The 16,368-nt window shown below is 36.6% G+C and overlaps 1 protein-coding gene across 1 annotated transcript; it reads right to left on the bottom strand.

The window, feature by feature from the left end:
• Nucleotides 1-226: 226 nt before the first annotated feature.
• cul4b (cullin 4B) lies at nucleotides 227-13,166 on the bottom strand. The gene is made up of 20 exons (XM_053323965.1): nucleotides 12,265-13,166; nucleotides 10,484-10,599; nucleotides 10,246-10,349; nucleotides 9,771-9,840; nucleotides 7,752-7,825; nucleotides 7,497-7,659; nucleotides 7,185-7,274; nucleotides 6,120-6,202; nucleotides 5,969-6,036; nucleotides 5,672-5,790; nucleotides 5,356-5,548; nucleotides 5,161-5,265; nucleotides 4,965-5,075; nucleotides 4,776-4,861; nucleotides 3,673-3,780; nucleotides 3,450-3,563; nucleotides 3,251-3,356; nucleotides 2,961-3,133; nucleotides 2,723-2,875; nucleotides 227-1,669 (listed from the first exon to the last, which is right to left on the bottom strand). Exons 1-20 carry the CDS (start codon nucleotides 12,740-12,742, stop codon nucleotides 1,574-1,576), a joined length of 2,610 nt encoding a protein of 869 aa, XP_053179940.1. The 5' UTR covers nucleotides 12,743-13,166; the 3' UTR covers nucleotides 227-1,573.
• Nucleotides 13,167-16,368: the final 3,202 nt, after the last annotated feature.

Below are 16,368 nucleotides of genomic sequence, written 5' to 3'. Positions count from 1 at the left end.
CAGAACAGAGGAGGTGTGGACTGTAATCTATCTTTAGGCCCCCCCTCCTTTTAACAGAGTTAATTATTGTCCTTTATGGTACATTGTAAACGCTAACCAGAATGTAAATGTTTGCAAAAAATCTTAACATTGGTTTGCTATTAAAAAATAAACAAAATAAAAAAGACCCACTAAGACACCAGGAAAAAATGTTGAGAAACCAGTGATCAAAGAAAGAAAACCCCCCGATTGAAACAGTTATTTTAATCTGAAGCAATAAACCTAACAGACTCATACAAACAAGGGCTTGTCTAATCAATCATGTTTTTTTTCCTCAGTTATCACTCAAAAGTTGATGCAATCCACTCAATTCTCCTCACTTTCAGCAAAGTCTACAAGCCCCACAGGGACATTTACAAAAAAAACAAGACTAGGTCAAAGCCTAGTATATGGCTGGACTGTGTATGAAACACTTGAGGGCTTTTAATTGACGGATACAGGAAGTGAATGGGTTAAGTAACTGGCTGACTGAGTCATTAAGTTGCACCATTGTGTAACCTCATAAGTCAGTCAGGGATAGACATTTGTGTTTATAGGGCTGTCCCACAGCGGTCCAGCCACAAATATAGTGTGTATGTTGCATGACACAGAGGGAAGGTGAGGAAAAGGACTCTGCTGCCATTGTGCTTTTAGTATACTTTCTAAGGGTTAACAAAAACCTAAAAAGCTGTCAGATGGGGTTGTTTAAAATGTCACTTTTGTTAGGTATGTACTGTACAAAGAAACAAAAAAACAAAAAAGGAGAAACTAGATACATGTACAACTGTTTTAGCAGCTTGAATACACCCTATAATAAAAGAAGTGCTCCTGTTTTTGGCACATACTGTTTTGTACTTTTGTGTGTTCATGATCACAGCTTTGACAGGTGGCGACGTGGCCTTAAGGTTGTAAAACTCTGCTGCAGGATCACACATTTGACACCAATATCACACAGCTTTCAAATTTCTGCAATGAATGTTAGTTAGTTCAATAGTCTCACATTTGACACTGACTGAAGAAACAAACATCATTTAATTTTTTTTTTTTTTTTTTTTGATCCTCTTTCTCTCCAACTTGTGGTACATTTAAGCATTGTTAGGTGTGTCAGCATTTGTTTGGGGTACTGAGTGAACAAAATGGGAAAAAGTGACTTGATAACAAAGAGCATATTGATTCAAACTATGGACAAAGAAGAATCTAAGTTTGAAAATAAATATTTTCCCTCTCCATTAAAAAAAAAAAAAAAAAAAAAAAAAAGAGCAAACGGAACAACATCTGTGTCTTCTTTGTCTGTCCAAGGTCACCCAATTCTCTCAGAGACACTGAGAAATATGGACAATAATCTTTTTTCAATGGGCATGCAGTCCACAGGATCACAAGACCCCTGACAAAAATCCTGTGGAGCAGTATCCATTCACTTGTCGGTCGCTGGGTTGAAGATGATAATGGTAAACATCCACTGGAGCAAAAGATTTACGAGACCGATCACTCAGATCAGCTTTCAGCCTGACTCGACCGTCTGCATCTCTTTTTTTCTCTGTCACTTTTTCTTTCTTTAAGCCACATAGTTGTACTGGTTGGGGTTCTCCTTGTCACGCTCCATATAGTCCCTGTCAATAAGAGACTCTATCCTCTTCTTCAAGTCAGCAGGCTGAAAGGGAGAAGAACAGAGAGGTGAAGTTACCAGATGAGGCACATGCTAACACTTCTGATTATTTTTACCCTGAAGTGTGAAGTGAGCACACTGAAAAGCTGATTCATGGTAGCCATCCCACTTCCACCAGGCAACGTACTATACAAAAGCCCTGCTTGGAAAAACAGTTTACATATTATTATTGTAAATGGTCTTGAATCAACACCACTTTAACTATTAATCAGTATTATTAGCTAATGGGAGCAGCAGCTCACTAACAGAGTGTGTTGCTATGAAACTGTGCACAGAAAGGCTGTATGTTTATAGATGGAGAAGTACTAATGGTTTTACAATATGAACACCCTCAAAGAGGTACTTTAAATACAAATGGTAATTTAAAGTAGAACTGCAATAAAGATTATTTGCATTAACAATTAATCTGTTGATTATTTTGTTGATTCATTGATTTCTGACATTTTACAGACAAAATGATTAAATAGTGATTATGGCCGTTCCAATACCTCAGAGCCAAATGTTTTCAAAATGTCTTTTTTTTTTGTCCAACAAACACTCCAAAAAGATATTCAGTTTACTGCCATGAATGACTAAGCATTAAATCATTGCATTTGAGAAGCTGGAACCAACAAATTTAACATATTTGCTTTAAAAATAACAAAGACAATTATTTGATTATCATCGTTTGACTTATCAATTAATCGACAAATTGTTGCAGCGCTAATTTAGAGTACAACTGCAAAATAAAGCGATAGAGACTGCCACTTCATTATGAAAGATATCCTCATTAGAGCTGGACCGATAAATCTGATGTTAATTTGTTGCAGATATTTGTGAGGAAATATACTTCATGCTGCTAAGTAATAAGAAACTTAAGTATAAAAAAAAAAAAAATACAAGAATATGTTTAAGCACATTTACAGTGTCTCCACTTCTTAGTTTGTCCACCAGAGAGCAGTAAAAGTTATTTTCAACTCTAAAATGTCCCAGAAAGAACATATTTTGATTTAAAAAAAAAAATAAATAAAAAAAAAGGATAACAACTGTACTAATCACCTTGACAGGGAACTTGAGCTGGTTGTACACCTCGGACATCAAAAGATTATGGCTCAGAGTCTTCCTCATCTTCATGATCCGCACTATCGCAGCATCAATCTGATACTGCCGATCCTGAAAGACCCTTTCTGTGGTGCTGGCTTGTTCTTCCACCTGTGGGAAAAACAATACATTAAAACATAACTGCCAAATCTCATGACCCTGAAGCAGGGAGATGAGTATAAGAACACAGTTATACCGTTTCTTTCATCTGGATCTGGTTGATTTTGATCCTGAAGAGCTTGTGTTTGAAGTCATCGTTGCAAGAAAACTTGTCCCCGTCCTCCACGTCTTTGCTTTTGGGGATTTTGGTGAGAACACGTGCTTTTCCACAGGCGAGGGACTGCAGAGTCCGACGCAGTTCACTATCCTCTGTAAACCCACAGGCACACAAATAGTGTTTTAGATCAGCTGGGCTAAGTCAAGAACATTCGACAAACCCATTTCTTCATCATTAAATCTAAGTGATGCTGATGTGATCATGCAAACCTATTCCTGTTGCCAGTTTGATCTCCTCCAGAGTGAACTCCTCTCCTTCATTAAACATCAGTAGCACAAGTGTTTGGAAAAGTGACACCTGCAGCTCCTTCTTGCCCTGGTGTGAGAAAAATCAAAGAGAGCAATTAGCATTTAGCTTTTGCTTCTAAGGAAAAACAAGCCAGATTATTCCTGGAAATCATTCCTCCACCTCTTTAAATTCTGCTTTTAAGACACAATGTCCTAGTGTTGATTGCCACTGGAGTTTCCTGCCACTGTGTTTGCCCAGGTAGAAGGTCTTGAAGATCTCCTGCAGTCGCACCATCTGGACAAAGATAACAGATGTGTTACAAAGCAACACTCAGTATATTTATTGCACAGCAGGTTATAAAAACAGCATGATATGAAAATTTAAATATTTGTTCAGCTCTAACCTCAGGGGGCAGGTGCACTTCCATCGGGACATAAGTTGGCCAGTAACCCATAGTGAGGATGTTCACCGTCAGCTCAATGTTGCCGGGAATATTTTGGCACTGCATATACTAAAGAAACACAAATGAGACACACGTGATATCCACCTGTCACCTCACAGACAAATCCAACTTTTTTTCCCCATTACAAGAAACCTGATCTGTTGACGGATGTTCAGACTGAAAACAGCAGTGTTAAAAAAGGGGCTGCGTTTGTGAAGGCGTGTTGTTTCAGGAACAGACAAGGTGATGACACAGGATCCAGGAGACGTGGTTTGAGTAATAGATATATGAAATTTAAAGACTTGTCAGATGGCAAAATAGTGCATAGTGGTCAAACAGTATGGAGGAAGGATTTTACAACTCTGTAAAATTACTGATGCGTCATTTTATCCTCAATCACAATAAAAAAAATGTTTTAAAAATCTTCCAGCAATGTGTGCTTGCATGTATTTGACTGGCCAGCACAGTCAGTTGTGACAAAAGTCAGCGAGAGACAGTCAGTGTTCAACTACAATGATAAAGATGGTATGTTTAAGTCTGTGTATTTTATGTTTCATTTGGCTACAGAACAAATTTCCCAAGGGACAATAAAGTTAAGTTGAAAGTCAGCATTTTCCTTGGCTGACCCTGCATTTTTTCCCCCTGGAGGCCTCTGCATCTGCACCCTTGCTGTACAAATACATTCACTTCACTGAAATGAATGAATGGGCTGCATTTTTCGACACACTGCTGATTGATGGATGGATGGATGGATGGATGGATGGATGGATGGATGGATATCATGGCAACCTTGTCCTTCAGGATCATCCTAAAGATTCAAATGAGAGGCCCCATCTTCTATCTGCTGACTTTACACCAACAGCATCTAGACTCTTTTGTTCGGTCTGTTGGCCTTGTTGTCTTTTGTTGGCTTAATGAAGATCTATCACGTTAATGTGAACTAATCACCAGAGTCTAACCTAAATTAATGTTATTACACACTTCCAATTGATCTCTCCTGTTAAAACAATCAATCATATGTTTCAGGTACACACATTACATGTACACACCAATGTTGTTCTTACCTGTTTGAACTGCACCATGATGTCTTTTGAAAGCTCCATATCTTTGAACATTCCCTCCAGTTTGCTGGTGAACGCCGCTCCGCATTCTGACAAAATACCACAAAGAAGTGATCAAGTCAAGATCCCGTTTGTGTCATTTATTCCAAACTCAGTGTGTTATATAGAGACATGCTGATCAATTCAACATACCATGTTTCAGTTTTGACAGCATCGATTTTTCAGCATCCACAGAGGCGCTTTTTCCAACTAGTAACCTCTTGGCCAGATCTTTCTTGTAGAAGGCCTCAAAAACATCTTTACCTAAAATGAAAATATACAAATACATTAAGGAACAACCACAGAGGCAAAAATCCTAAAAAGAAAGCAAATGTGATATTATTATTACCATAGATGAATCTAAAGATAATCATGATTTTATCCAGCATCTTTTCCAGCTCTTCATCCGTTGCCTCTTTGTTTCCTGCTCTCAGTTTTGAATCCACATGTTTTGCTGTGAAAAGAAATATTTTAATAAACAAGAGTACAATTGTTTGTTTGGAATGTATACTCATTGACTGAGTGCATTGAGTCTAAAACCAACCTATGAGCTCTGCAGGTTTATTTGGCCGTTTGTTGATGAATGTTTCGAAAGCCTCCTTCATGGCGTTGACAAACTTCTCGTTCTTCATGAAGCACACGTCGATGATGTGATCCACCTTGTCTTTGAAGTCCAGCAGCTCTTGCACCATAGTTTTGTCTTTTTCTGGATTGATTACAATTGTGCTTCCAAAAGCCTAGACATTGAGTTCAAAGATATTATAGAACATGTTGTACATCAAAGACAAAATTTGTGAAAATCTCCAAATGTCTTCAAACAAAACCTATGAAAGAGCTTCAGAGAGCTCCTGCAGACCTACCTTTATGTACTCTATCCAGTGCTGCAGGAGGACCTGTACACCGCCTCGCACTCGACTGAAGAGTTGATAGAGAAGAGAGAGATCCTGAATTCTGTTTTCATCCAGCAGGTGAGTCAGCCCTAGAAATGTCCGACAAAAGCAGTCAGAAATGTGTGAGTACATATAAACTCTGACAAACTGCAGCTGCTACTGCAAGCGTTCAAATGTCCAGCATGTATTCAGACAGACAGAAAAGCTAAAAGTCTCAATACATGGTAGACATTTACTTCACGTTTAATATAAATTACTGTGGTTCACCTTTTTGCAGAGTAGCAGTGAGATGTTCACCCAGCAGCTGCTTCTCCACAGTAGCTATGAGTGGTTTTCTGAGAGAGGGGGGGGAAAAAAAAGGTCTGGTTACAAACAGATCTCCATCAGAGTTAACCGAGTACTGCAGTCCAACACTCACTGTGTGCTCTGGTCTAGATATGTGATGACTCTGTCTGCCTCCTCCTCCAAGCGTTTGTTGACGTGATGGAGATATTCTGGTACCTACGAAAGGAGGAAAAAAACAGATATTATTATTATTATTATTATTATTGTTATACATTTACATCACACAACAAGCAATAGTTTATAATATAAATAAATAATAGTTTAGTTTCTTACATGCTAAAAGACATTTTACATGTGCCTTGAATGACTGAATTAATTTCCATTCCATCTAAATGTATCTAATAATTCAGGCAACATGACAATATCCTTTATTTATATAAAACCAACAGAAATAACATAGATTTTAAAATCCAGTAATGTAAACACAGAGCTAAAGAGACAATTCATGTATAAAACATGAGTAAAATCTGGATAAACTCAGAAAACAGTTTGTTTAAAGAAGAGATCTGAAAGATAACACTGACTCAGCCAGCCATACTTCCTGCGCTAAGCTAACTTGAGTTTGTGTGTTTAACTTTTTAATGTTAGCATACAAACATCTGATTGTTATTATAGTGCAGTAAATTCATCTTAAGTTAGCTATGTAAGAGTTAAATGTGTGTATGTACAGTTAGCTTTTGAACTCATTTTATATTAACATATTTATATACCAACAAATGTTTTTACAGCCTCTGGAAAAACATCAAAAGCTGAGCTGTCAAACCCTGATGCAACACAGACAAGATAAAGATAAAAGTGAAAATGTGTCTCAATGCAATGCATCAGCAAGTGAAAAGGCTGACAAAAGGCTGTGTTTTGAACCGCTGAAGGTGTATATGAGGCTTCCTTTGTTATGGATTTATGAGTGCAGTCGTGGTTGAATATGTGTGATAGGTCCTTGTGTAGTGTTTGAACATCAGCATAAAATGGTGAAACTTTTCTATTTCATTCTAACCCTGATGTTATAATTCATGTTTAAGATGCATTAAAATGTCGCTTCCCTGCACAATGGCTGTCCAGTTATACATCAGGATTTAATAAATAAAATACACAACAAAACAACAAAAAATGGACAGAGCACGAGGGTCATATAAATCACCTCTCTCTCCTGCATCAGCCTCTGTCCCTCTGCAGCGTACAGGCGATTAGTTTCCTCCAAAAAGCGTTGTTCAAAAGAGTCTTGATAAATCTGTCAGGGATGGAGAGAACACTTGTTTCATTAAAGCCGTTTGTCAACAGGAAGTAGCTCGTCACACTCCTGAGAAGGTGATAATCACAAACAAACAGCTGCCAAACCACATTTCATGTCATACAGGAAAAGAAAAAAACTCAGGTGCAATCCTGACTTTCAAATACAGATTTACAGTCGAGACTTGTGTGTGAATCAACAAAAAGGTGAACATAGGGTTACCTGCAGGTCAGAGAGCATGCTCAGCAGGCTCCTCAGCAGACTGCGGTCTATCGCCTCTCCGTTTCGCTCCCTCTCAATGAGCAGCAGAATCCCATCAATGGTTTTACTCTGGACCTTCAGGTCACTGATTATGTAGAACCTGAACAGCTCCAGACCCATGTCCCTGCAGACCAGAGCACCTTGTTTTTAAAACCAATTTAAAGAACAATACTGGCCAATGTTATTGTAGAGCAGCTAACATCAACGATCACTCACCAGATTGATGGCAGCATTGAATTTTGTAAAACATAGGTGCGGTCCAAAAACAAAAATATACTCCTAATCATGATCTGTGAAACAATGACAAACATTCAAAATGAGTGAAAAACACTGACGTCATTCTTTTTTTAATTAGAGACATCCCACAAACATAAGAAGGTCAGTTAACACGTCACTAGGAGAACTACTCAGGCTGTAAAAATGGTTAGCGTAGTAAAATAAAACATTTTGTGTGGTGCTGATGAACCTTTTCGTAAGTATGAGAAAATAACCCTTATCTTAATTTATCTCAAATTGGGCTTGAAAGAAAGTCTTCATTACAAACTGGGGGTACAGAGTTTAAAAGAAGTGGGACTTTACCAGACTAGTTAAGTCTAATGACTGTAGAGCTTATTTTCATGATTGATTGATCTGCTGGGTATTTTCTCAATTAATCTATTTATTAATCACTTGTTAAAAACAATTGAAAAAAAGAGCTCACAGTGAGTTTTTCAATTTGCTTGTTTTGTCTGTTTCAACCTTCAAAAACCTTCAGATTCAATTAACTGTCATATATGACAAAGAAAAACAAGAAAGTGTTGTATTTTAGAAGCCAGAACCAAAATATGTTTGACGTTCTTGATTGAAAAAATACTGACAATGATTAGTTCATTATCAAAATAGTTGCATATTTATTTTCTGTCACCGAACTAATTGATTAATTGTTGTGGCTCTAAATGACCCTTTGGAGTGCAGACTAGCATTTTTGGAGCTTAAATCACACTAGGGACTGAAAGTCAGCATATCTGCCATGTTGATATTGACAAACTTTTTTAAAATCAATCTCTCATTAGTCTCAGCTATATGAAGGAGCAATATAAAACACAGTGGAATACCGTCTTTACAAATCTATCTTAAAACAGCACGTATAATATGCACATACTTTATGTACATCTAAAGCATTATTGATCACTGTAACTGTTCTTCCTGTCAATACTGGCAGCAATGAAAAAAGTGATTTCAATGTGATGATACACTGTTCTTTCTATGTAAAACACTTTCTGAAGTTCAGCTGAAGCTGTTATGAAGCCTCAACAGTGTGTTGGACAAATCAAGTAAAAATCAAGTTGTAATGTTTTAACTATGAAGTTCCCTCTCTATGCTTTCACAGACAGAGTTTCCTTGTTGAGCAGCAGCAGAAGAATAGAAACAAAAACATATAATCACCTCAATTGTCTAAAGGCGCCTTTACACTGTGCAAGAAACATGGAAACATCTTTGGCTGTCAATTCAAAACAGTGAGACTCGATTTGGAGCTTTGTTAACCAAAGACTGTGTCAGAAATGTAAGACCAAATTCTCACAGTGCAACTGTCGTTACGACCACATCACAAACAAACCAATCAGAATACTACATGAAATGACGGAAAACACCGACCAGTGGGACATTTCCTAAATGTAGGTTTTAAAATTAAGTTTAGGGAAAACTGACACACTTGTGTTCCTTAATGCATCAGTGACACATGAAAACCAGAAACCATAGGAGGTAAAGTTTGTGTGACTTTGCCACATTTTTAAAACATCGTGCCGCAGATGATTAACAGCTGATGATGTTTCTCTGCTTTCGTACACTTTCTCGTGTTCACATCGTAGAACTACGATTCACCCCTCACAATCTGACACTGTACGGTCTGACAAAGACTGGTACCAAGATTTAACCCAAGGCATCTCGCACAATGTGACACGCAATAAACTTACACGATTGTTGCTGCACAGTCCAAAGGTGCCTTAAAATGATGCAGCTTCCTCTTATCTTCAGCTAAACTTAAGAATTGATTTTTGCCTGAAACAAGGACTGATTTTCTGCCCCCTTGAAAGTGCCTTAAAAAAATCTCTTTGCAGTATATATGGACAATTACAGCGACAATAAAAACATGGAAATTAAATGACACACAAATGTTATGGGAGGTGTTGTTATGATAACATTTAGATTTTAGGGGGTTATGACAACTTCCACTTGAATCGTTGAGGTACATACCATTTGTCTGCAGTGATCCTGCCAGCACTTGTCAATTTTCTTCAGGAAAAGCACACTGTCCAGGGCATCCGTGAGGACAACGTTAAGGCGAATGACGATTGAATTCATGACTCTTACTGTAATTTGATTATGCCCTAAACTACACTTAAAGCAATGGTTCGGTGTCATTTGGACCTAGTGTCATATGCACTATTACGTCTATCTAAACACCGCCTCAGCCCTTTTTTTTCATTTGGTCACAAATTAGTGGAGTTAGAGCACTGTGGGGTAATATACGAGATACACTGTTGGTCGGGTGATAGCTCTAACTCCACTAATTTGCGACCAAATGAAAAAAAGGGCAGAGGCAGTGTTTAGATAGACGTAATGGTGCATATGACGCTAGGTCAAAATTACGCCGAACCATCGCTTTAATAAATGGTCAGACTTAGAGACTAAAATTGGGAATAAACTATCAAAACAATGTAAAGGATATTCTCTGAATTGATCAATCTGTGCCTTGATGTGGTCTTCACACACAGCCCTCAGCTGCTTGTAAAGCTTGGCAGATATCTTATGGGAGCACAGGTTCTCAACAGCCTGAGGGGACAAAAGAAAAGATTGTTTTTATGGGAACCTGGTTTCAGTTAAGGGCATGAACATGGTAACACAGGAGCAGCTCTCTACAGACCACACAGTGAGCTTCTGAGAGGTCAACAGGCCTGCTGTGATACCTGGTAGAGCTCCTCTAGATTGTACTTGATTGAAGTGCTGTTCTGTATGGCCTCTACTGCCTCCTTCAGCTTCTGCCAGGTCTCCTGTGTGTAGTTCTCTGGCAATTTGGGTTTTTCTGTGTGAGAGGCAAAACACAAAATGCAGTGACAACACTGTCAACTTCAGCAGGACCCCCACAGTGGACCTCAGTGGACTTTTATGCTGTGTCACCAGTCCCAGTGACAGTGGTGCTATTTTAAAACAACTGAGGTCTATTTAAAGATTTGGATACATAACATTTGAAGTTGTTTAATAGACTTATTACCAAATTACAATAATGATTTTAGAGGATAGTTGACTGCTTTTAGCTGACTTAAATGACCTATGACAGTAGAGCTGCAACAATTAATCAATTACTAGACCATCAGAAAATTAATCTCAACTATATTGATAATAAAATATTAATAAAGCTTTTTTTTAAAAATTGGTTTTAGCCTCTCAAATGGGAAGATCTGATACTTTTCATTGTCCTTCACGATAATAAACTACCTTTAAGTTTTAGACTGCTGGTTTGACACACACCCCCAAAAAGGACATTTGAAGACATCAGCTCAGAAACATTGTAAGAGTCATCACTACTTTCTGACATTTTATAGATAAAATGATTAATCAATAATGAAAATAATAATTGGTTGCAACTCTAAACAGTCACCACCACAAAAATAATATTAGTCAAAACTAATCTAAACTCTGGTCCGGTCAAATTAAATACAAATGTGACTGTACCCAAAATATACATCACTTTGTCAAATTTGGATACGATTTTTTTTTGGGCCCATCTATTAGTTCTTATTTGTAACAGTGAAGAATTAATGGCAATCTTAATACACAATTTTAAAACATATGGAGTGTCCCAGGCTTTCTCAGCACTGTTGGTTGGACAAAAAAAGACATTAGAAGATGTGAGCTTTTACTCAGACTGAGATATGGGATGTTTTGTTTATTCTTGTCTTTGTCTGTATTTTTATACTTATGCACCTTCAGTTGTGGCACTCCCAATTTCATTGTATAGGTGACTGTACAATGACAATAAAGGCTGTCTTATCTTATCTTATAAATGGTCATTATCACTATTTTAGAGACAAAATAATTCATTAATATTTAAATTCATCTATGCAAGTCTCCACCTAAATTCTTGGTTATGATTGATCATTTCTAAGAAAAAGACTCTTGTCAAAATATCTTGTGTCAATCAAGTTATTGTGACACTTACGCTAATGTGACTGGACCAAAATACACATAATTTTGCCAAATTTTTCCAAAATATGTAATGTTTTTGAATGTATTAGGTCTTATTTATAACTGACGGTATTGTATTGATAACCAAGCATTAATCAGCTAAATTGATCACTTTTGTACTGTGATGAAGCTTTTTGGGGGCCCAGAAGACTATATGCAAGTCCAGACCTTTAGAGGGGCTCAGCTCCTAATGAGAATTTGACATACAATGCCCTGCAAGTGTTCAAGCCCCTCTGCTAAACTACTCATTTCACTGAATAATGTAAATTACAACAAGAAATATTCATACATAGTAGAGTTGTCTACTGTAGTGTATAATAATAATAATGGTTCAGAATAAACAATCACAGATTTCTACAGAGAGGACCATAAGACTCTGAGTATATATTAATGACAGAACTATCCAAAGTACATTAAACCTGTTCAAATAAAACCATATGAACCTGTAGCATAAGTACTTGAATTAAGTTTTTTTCGGAGGACGAATCTCATCCAGTAGTACCTTTGAAGTTTTTGATGACTAGTTTCTTGGCAGCACCGGGTTTACTGTTGGAGAAGGTGGCGGAGCCTGCGGTTTTCGTCAGTCCGTTTGCATGGTGCCCCACGCCGCCGCCGCCGGCCAGGAACACGGCTTTGCTTTTGTTATTGGAGCACGAAGCGGCGGCGGCAGCAGCCTCCTCAGCCATTTTCACATCCAGTCCAATGAAATCCACTGAATCCTCAAACCTCAACTTCTTCTGAATGTGCAGCGGAGTGGGAGAGCAGGAGGAAGAAGAGGAGGAGGAAGAGGAGGAATTCAGGGTCTTGGGAGGCGAAGAGGAGATGGTGTCGGTGGTGTCTTCCCTCTCGGAGCCGTTTATTTTCCTCTTCTTCGGAGATGTGATGTTACCGCTGTCGTGTTTGACATCAGTAGCCGCTGGTCTAGCCTCCTGGGTTGGCGGTGGTGGGGGATTAGGGGAAGATAAACCTGTTGGAAACATGAAAAAACGGGGGATACCAATTCTTAACAGCCAGTCTTGTGATAACTTCCAGGGTTAGCCGGGGAGGATGAGGATGAGTCCGAGAGCTGCTGTCTCTGTTAACACGGGCAGGCTTTAGGCTACTTCTTTATCCACTATAAAACAATTAACTGAAAACTACACAGCTCCACTTAAACCTAGCCTTGTCTCTTTCTTGTTATTGCTGGCAGAAGAAGAAAGATGGTTGGCTATTGCTTCCTCTTTTCTTTTTCACCGCCTCGGCGCGTGGAGTCAGCTCAGGCAGGGCGGTTGAAGAAACGCGGCCGTTAAAGAAAGACCGTTATTTACCGGAGAAGTGAAGCTAAAGCACAAACACGCTCGCATGATAGGAAAACGGTACGTCGGTAAACACGGGGAAGATTCACGGCAAAAGCTAGTCGGTGACCCCACCGGAAGTACTTTGTACAAAAGTAGTTTTTGCACAAGCGTGTTTTTTTTTTTTATACCGACTGAGTTGCAGTAACCTCTCCCGACACAAGATGGCGCCATGGCAACAGCAGACTTCCTGTGTGCTTTGAAATAAGCGTTCTGGTTTAAAGATGCCCTCCAGTTTTAATGATAATAATAATAATACATTTTATTTTGAAGGCGCCTCTTTTGGGCACTCGAGGACACCGTACAATTAATAAACAAAACAGTAAATAATAAACAGACCAATAACTACCAAAACAGATAAAATATAGTGTAGAACCATAGTGTAGAACAGACAAAACAGAGTAAGGTGAGGTGGTGCAGTTCAGGTTAAGTGGGGTATGCAAGTCTGAAGGTGAGTTTTTAGCCTTGATTTGAGGAGAGGGAGAGAGTTAGGCCTATATGATTTAAATACAAAATAAATATAGCTATAATCCGTTACAGTTGCTGAGAAAAAAAGTGTATTAAATTACAGTTTCTTATGAAATTGTTGATGATTACAAAGGGGGTTACATTTGAAGTCAGACCTTTAAGACTGACTAGGAGGGTTATTTCCTCATTTTTTAAATACATAGTTGTATTGCCATTTTTCATTATTTGAAAAAAATATGTTTTATATTTTTAAATAAATCATAACGTGGCCTTAAAAAGTGTCACAGTGCCAATCAAGCCCATGCCAGACTTTTGACTTTTTTCATAAAATATCCTAACCCTAACCCTATATTTTATATTCCCAAATCTATATTAACTAATTAATACATTTTCAAATGAGAGATAAATCTTACTTTATAAGAAATGTTAAAATCCTTAAAATTACCATATAACCTTATACTAAAGTATACATATTTATTTAGTTTAAAATACAAAATGTGCAATACATTTCACTCATTAGTGTACATGTGAACAGGCTGTACTGTACAGAACCATGTACTGTATGTTTCAGAGTTGGACCGATATAGGTAGTTATGATGGCAGTATTTTATATATGTATGTATGTGATCCCTTTTCGTAATTCAAGTTTAAAATACATTCATATGTTTTTTATGTCATGTGTTGTTTGTAGTTATTTACAATGATTAAATTATCATTGAACTTTACTATTTCAGTGCACTGCTGTCATTTTATACAATAATGTTTATTGAACTTTAAAATATCATGCCTTTGTCACAACTGTTTATTAACCTAAAAGAATGTTAATTTGTGCGAGCAAAAATGTGTGTTTATGTGTATTTTCTATACTGTATAAGACAATCGGATAATATATTAAAAAATGTTTACTCCTAATTTCAATATTGACATCGGCCACAAAGATCCAGTATCAATTGAGCACTAACATGTAAAAAGTAACGTGCCATTTTTACCATGTAATATTTATTGCAGCACTGCATGCATGTGTCACTTCTTTGCATTATTTGTATCCCGGTACAGTTTCACATGTATACAGTCATTCCTTGTGTATATTTTTGAAAATTGTTGATTGTTGTTTTGAACTTGCATTAACAATATATTAATAGATCCAGCTATTTAACTACTAATATTTGAACTCTGTTTTCAGCTTCTATTTAATTTTAGGAATGCACATCTAAATCTAAAATTAAAGTAGTACTAAAGTACTTTATTTCCTCAATACATCTCAATATAATATTATGATGATGATGTTGATGATGATGATTTTCTTGACTACATTTTTGTAGTTGGATATACAGCTAAAATACTTTTGATTATTATATATTTTGGTCTATTTTTACAATGAAAAATATACTTTCCACTTCATCGCTTTTTTTTTTTTACAATCTTTACAGTGTCCATATTCTCATTTGTTCCACATTTCATATCCCATATTCAAATTCCACTTTCAATTAATGGCCAACTTCACCTGCCTTTCTTGATTTTACTCTTTGATGTTCTCATAAGATATGGTGGAAATGTGATTTGTGATAAGCATTGTGCAACAAAAAGATCAAAAGTGTCATATTAGATGCCTAATAAAATATATCTAAAAGTACCTGAAAGTAAATTTTGAAACTGGGAACTACCATTACTAGGCTACTACTACTACTACTATTCATAATAATACTAATACTAATACTACTACTACTACTAATAATAATAATGATAATGATGATAGGGCTGTGTATCATCTAAACAATTATCATACCAGTCCAATCAAAGTATCCTTAAAGTGATACCAATACCTATCATGTTAATAGAAACATTAAATTGCATAAATGCTACCACTCCTCCACATCTATGTGATTTGATTTTTACACAAATTAATTTTGAAAGTCTTCAAATTATTAATATTTATGAAACACAGTGGGCCAATCACATCACATTAAATCGAAGAACGCTTGCGTTGATTGGCTGTGAGCAATTCCATACAAATAGTCATTTTTTCTAGTTGTTCAAAAAAGATTGATTGCAGGTATCGTTTGACGGGAGATGTGGTATTGATTTATTTTGGTCGATACCTAAAAGGTACTTAAAAGTACCGGTAACTAGCCCTAAATAATAATAATGGTGATAATAATAATAGTAACAATCATAATAATAATTATAATAGTAGTAGTAGTAGTAGCCTACATGTCATTTGTAACACTTTTCATTCATAGTGAAGTATTAACTACAATATTAATAACATAGAACACACATCGTAAAGAAAATATAACAATAAAAATAATAATAATTATGAGTTAGGATGAAAAACATATTTGTTGTTGTTTTATTTTATGCATTATTTTTTATCAATTATTTTTAATGTGTTTTAGTTATTATTATTATTATTATTATTATTATTATTATTATTATTATTATTATTATCATTATTATTATTATAAACATTATTATTATCAGTAGTAGGCTAGTATTAGTAGTAGTAGGCTAGTAGTTGTGGTAGTAGTCATATACATGTCCTATGGTAGTAGTAGTATCATTCTGTGTATTACCTCATGTTCAATCATACTTTTTGAAGAAAAGTACATCGTCACTATGGACTATTGGTGCATTAATATTATCTACTGGACACCTTTGAATAACTCATAATTTATTTAACTTTCTGTGAAAGATACACAGCGGACATGGTCAAATTTGTAATGATATAAGCTTTAATATAAAGTAACGAGGCGACAGGAGAGAAAAGAAAGGAAGAAGAAGAAAATTGCCTGCCCTGCCGTGTG

The sequence above is a fragment of the Scomber japonicus genome, chromosome 8 (genome assembly GCF_027409825.1).
Source record: "Scomber japonicus isolate fScoJap1 chromosome 8, fScoJap1.pri, whole genome shotgun sequence".
Taxonomy (NCBI): Eukaryota; Metazoa; Chordata; class Actinopteri; order Scombriformes; family Scombridae; genus Scomber; species Scomber japonicus.
This window is presented reverse-complemented; position numbering and strand designations above follow the sequence as displayed.